The sequence below is a fragment of the Apaloderma vittatum genome, unplaced genomic scaffold (assembly GCF_000703405.1).
Source record: "Apaloderma vittatum isolate BGI_N311 unplaced genomic scaffold, ASM70340v1 scaffold6207, whole genome shotgun sequence".
Lineage (NCBI taxonomy): Eukaryota > Metazoa > Chordata > Aves > Trogoniformes > Trogonidae > Apaloderma > Apaloderma vittatum.
In genome coordinates, this window is record NW_009726567.1 from 7,535 (window position 1) to 12,300 (window position 4,766).

Consider the following 4,766-nt stretch of genomic DNA (forward strand, 5'->3'; position numbering starts at 1 on the left):
CCAAAGGCAGAGGGAACTGGGAGAACATCCTACCCCGGGTTCTCTCAGCTTGGGACAGAGTAAAATCAGTCAGCATGAAGGCTTTAAAGCAAGGTTACTTGGGATCGTTCATGGCTGTATTTTCAGTTCCTGTATATGGCTACAGCTGCCCAAGCATTACTCTATCACCAGCAAAATCCCTCCGGCACTGGCAGAAATCCGCACAGGAAACAGGAAAGATGCCCCAAACAATCCTCAACGCTATTTTAATTACGATGCTTTTTGTGCTGATGTTTGGTTAACGGCTCACTTACCTCACGGAGGGCCAACCTATCACTCAGCTCCTCTGCCTTATCAATGTCACCTTCAGCCACAGCCTTCTCTATGCTAAGTTCAAGGCCAGACTAGAAAGAGAAAAGCAAGTATGTTTTAGGACAAATCAAGAAATGACACACTTCAAGGGAGCATCTACTTTTCTAAAAATATTTCTTTCATAAAATTCTTGATTTTAAGACACTGCATAAACCTGTAATTTCTACGTAACACAAATCACTTTGTCTATGTATTGTAATGGACAGTGTAATTAAGAATTCACTGAAAGCTGCCTGAGCACAAATCATTGCATTAGTTCCACCTTATGTGCAGGATAATACTGTAGGTTAAAAAAATTACACGGACTAGTTTATGCCTGTCACAATAAAATTTCATCTGAAGATCTGGCTTATCTCTTCCATCCCTGGAGCTTTCTAAACAAAATGTGCAATATATGTGTCAGGTAACATGAAGAATGGCAATTACCACTGTATCGTTACAGTTCTAAGATCTTATCTTCATCCAAAAACCAAGTTCTGGCATGGTGCCACTCCACTGTGCTAATAAATTAAAAATTCTAGCAGTGCTACAGAAAACAATGAAAAAAGCTTCAGAATTTAACCTCTAAAAACAAGAACGTACCTTTATCATCAATGTAACATAACTCGTTTTACAGCAACATTTACAAACAAAGTAACAATAAAAAATATTTTCTGGAAGTTATACTTAAATTCTGAAGGAATATAGAAGGGTAGCACAGGAGTAGGTAGAGAATTTCGCCAAGGAAAAGCATCACACTTAGCACAAAAGACAATCCGCAGCCTCACTGGTTTAAATGTTAGCGATGCTAAAGCAAACACATTTGACAGTTTCATAATGCACACTTTTTAAAAAAAGATAAAGCAGAAGAGCAAACAATTCTTGAGGAAGAATGATTGCAAATACTGCACTTCAGTTATTCAGGTGGAAGTTGGGGGAAACAAAAAGCATACAATTAGAAGTTGCAGGAAAAGCCAATTCTGTTAGATGTGTTTTCTAAAATTAATGAGACATTTCACTAGTAATAAAGTCTCTCAACTTAAGGGAGGGTATCTGCACTTGAACACTTTGGGCCTCAATCCAGATCAATCCTGAGCAGTTTAATGACAACTAAATATCCACCAAAAGTAAGAACTCATAACTGAACTATGTCTCATGCAGCAATTAATCTTCAGGCAAATGGGAAATACAGAATTTATGATAAAGGAAGCTAACTGAAGATTTCATGTCATAGAACTTATACAGGCCCTTACTAGAACTAGAAAAAGCTACAGAACCAAGTGCTATGAGGAACTCGGAATATAATGAGTTCTTTAACTGGCCCATCACATTGCACCAGTTATTTCAAATACGACTAGTTACACAGTAACATTTATGAGCAGAATGTGTTATAAATCAAGTAATATTGTACAGTAGGTTTGGATTTCTAATTCCTATAGCCACTGGTGACAACTAAAGAGTTTCCTTGACACATTTTGAAGTTAAAACATGGCTAAGGAAAAAAAGAAAAATAAAGTCAAACCATGCACATGAAATCTTCTGTGTCTTATGACAACAGAAAACAAAACCATACAGAAAACAAGCATGGATACTGCCTCAAATGAAAGCACAGGAACCATTCAATGCAAGTAAAATTCATGTGATATCTAAAAGAAAATTCAGAAAATATACACAGAATTATCCTTCCTTCAAGTGACTTGATCACTTACTTCCAAATTGTCTGTTTTATTCCTGTCTCAGTTAAGGCTGAGTTCTTTTACTGCCAAGTACAAGCTGACATTGCTTTTTTTATCAACAGTCACCTTTTGTGGAGGTTTGCTGTCCACAGGTGATTCAAATCTATCATTGATTCCAAAGTACTGTGTAAGCTCTTTCCATTTGTCTTCATTTGCCAACTGTTGACTACTAAAAAAGAAAAAAGTCATTAATAAAACCAGTTCCCTTTCCACAACTTACAATATTCTTTTCAACACTAAAAGAAATTCTTTTTGGCATAAAAGCTCTTTGCACTCATTCACAGTTTTTAACAGAAGTGAAATTAGTTATTCCCACCCCTCTGTAACACCACAATCCTCAAAGCAAGCTCAGATGCAATTCCACGCAAAACATCGTTAAAAATAACATTAAGTCCACTTTAATTCTTTTAAATAATAAATTTGTGGGTTTTTTAAATCAAGCAATAAGTAATCACTGGAATCAAATTCAGCCTGCCCGACAGAGACACAGAACAACTTCAGCACATGTTTTATGTAAAGCTCAAAGCTAGGCTTTGGCCATGCGTGTGGTCAAGCATTTTACAAGTTTTGCCCAATATTAAAAATAGACCTCAGGTAATTACATTGACCTGGTTATACCTCTTAGTCTCTTCATCATTCTTTTTCTGTTTTTCTAGGGGAAAAAAAAAGAAAATAAAATCCAGCATTACCCTACAGCATCCAATAAAGTTCACATAACTCTAACTGGTCACATTTCCTTAGACAGATCAACACACTGGGATTTCTACCCAATGATCATGTGGATTTAAACCACTCAGCTGTAAGACTTTTCATACAAGGAGCCTTCTAAAACAACTGTGAAGTTTTAATTAGAATACACAACAGTATGTTTTACTGAAATACAAATAGCTATTATAAATCAGTATTAACCTCCTTTTAAAGGGGGAACAAATGTATTATTTGAACTTTAAGTAGCAATTTACAACCTAGCCCTTCAACTGGAAAACCAAAATCCTACGTAAAGCTAGAATACATCTACTCAGGCATTCAATTCCCATTAAAAAAAAATACAACAAGAAGTCACCCCACCATCCCCAAAAAAAAACCCAAACCAAAACTAACGACCGAAAAATCCCACCAACAACAACTCCCACTTCCACTTTGAGAAAATAAATTTTCTACTTATATAAAACACCTTTTCTGCGGCGCTTTCTTTTTCGGCTGTTGTTTTCCTGAGTTGCTTGGGTCTTCATTTCACGATTTTTCTTCTGAAGCTCCATAAATTTCTACAAGATTAAGAGTAGGCATATCAGTATTTCTAATTTGATCTTCCTCATTTAAAAAACAAATAAATTACATAATGTGCTTAGAAACCCACTATCTTAGTTAATCCACAATACCTTGTTGTATCTATTACATTAAAACTTATCCAGTGAGCATCCAACCCTGAGAGCAGCAAACTGAAATTAGTTCTTTCATCGCTTCTCCCCGACTTTCTCCCCTCTCTGAATCTCAGAACTATTCAAACCCGAAGGTTTTCTCACAGGACATGACACCCGATGTGCTAATGCCGGTTGTGCACTCCTGAGCTATTGTCATTGCCTTGCTGGGAGTTCACAATCCAGGTATTACTGACAGCACAGTCCTTGGACAGCAGGCTACCGACAGGGACTGACGGATGGAGGAGTGCAACTAGTTTTTGCCAATTCTTATTTTGACTCAAAACCCTATAACACTAACTCCATTATTCCTTTTTCAGTCATGAAACAGAAATATCAAGAGGTTATAAGCAACTACAAATGTGAGTGCCTGCAACAAACCCCCACAGAAAGCCAAACCTCTGCTTTGCAGATATGCATCCCGAGTACAGCAGCTGATACACTTGGCTGTAAATCCTTACTAATGCAGAACGCAGTTACAAAGAAGCTCAGAGTCCATACACTGCTGAAAATACCCATCTTCAAGCAACTGTATCATTTATGAAATGTCTCCCTGCTGCACTTTCAATCACAACAGCACTAGCTGGGGGAGGAAAAAAGTTACATTCACTTCCTAAATTCCTGTTCACCTTACTTGAAACAATCTAAGGTACGTTACCATGGCTGCACACTGATCATATTTTATTTCATTTTAGATTCGTATAGTGAATATTCACCATTCAGTTATTTCAAATTAAAAAAGAGCCAATCGAGTATGGTGCATTTGTGCTCTGGACACCTGAAATGATACCCACATTCCATATATTTAACGGAATTCCAGAAGGGCATGCTTGAGATTCATCTTCTCCACTTGTCACTGATATCACAACGGGTTCGCTGATGGCACTGCTTTCAGGCCCATTCTCTCTTTCAGTATCTTCTTTCGCATCTTCCTTTGAAAAGGGACTGTGGGATCCCTCTCCATCATCCGAGCTTAAGTCTACATCACTTTCAGTCAGTCCTGGAGGTAACAGCCCACTCCACATCTTCCACTTTAAAGCAGTCCAAGCCTCTCCAGGTCACTGCGAAGACACAAGTTACCTGACCTCACTCATTCTGAGGAAAAAAACCACAACGAGCCTAGAGAACAGAGGAACAGAAAGAGCAAAACATATCATCAGGAATATCTTCTTCTGAGAAAACTACCTACCATTAGGTGTTTTCGCCGAGCCCTTTATAAAGCTTCTAACACTCACTGTCTCAGAGAGAAGCCGAGGATATAAACACGCAGGTTTGAGGCTGC

General features: G+C 37.9%; 1 protein-coding gene across 1 annotated transcript; it reads right to left on the bottom strand.

The window, feature by feature from the left end:
- Window positions 1–293: 293 nt before the first annotated feature.
- FAM204A (family with sequence similarity 204, member A) lies at window positions 294–4,509 on the bottom strand (the record flags this gene model as incomplete). The annotated part of the gene is made up of 5 exons (XM_009873329.1): window positions 4,279–4,509; window positions 3,241–3,331; window positions 2,685–2,718; window positions 2,133–2,235; window positions 294–383 (listed from the first exon to the last, which is right to left on the bottom strand). Coding segments are annotated over exons 1-5 (549 nt in total), but the record flags the coding sequence as incomplete, so codon positions are not given.
- Window positions 4,510–4,766: the final 257 nt, after the last annotated feature.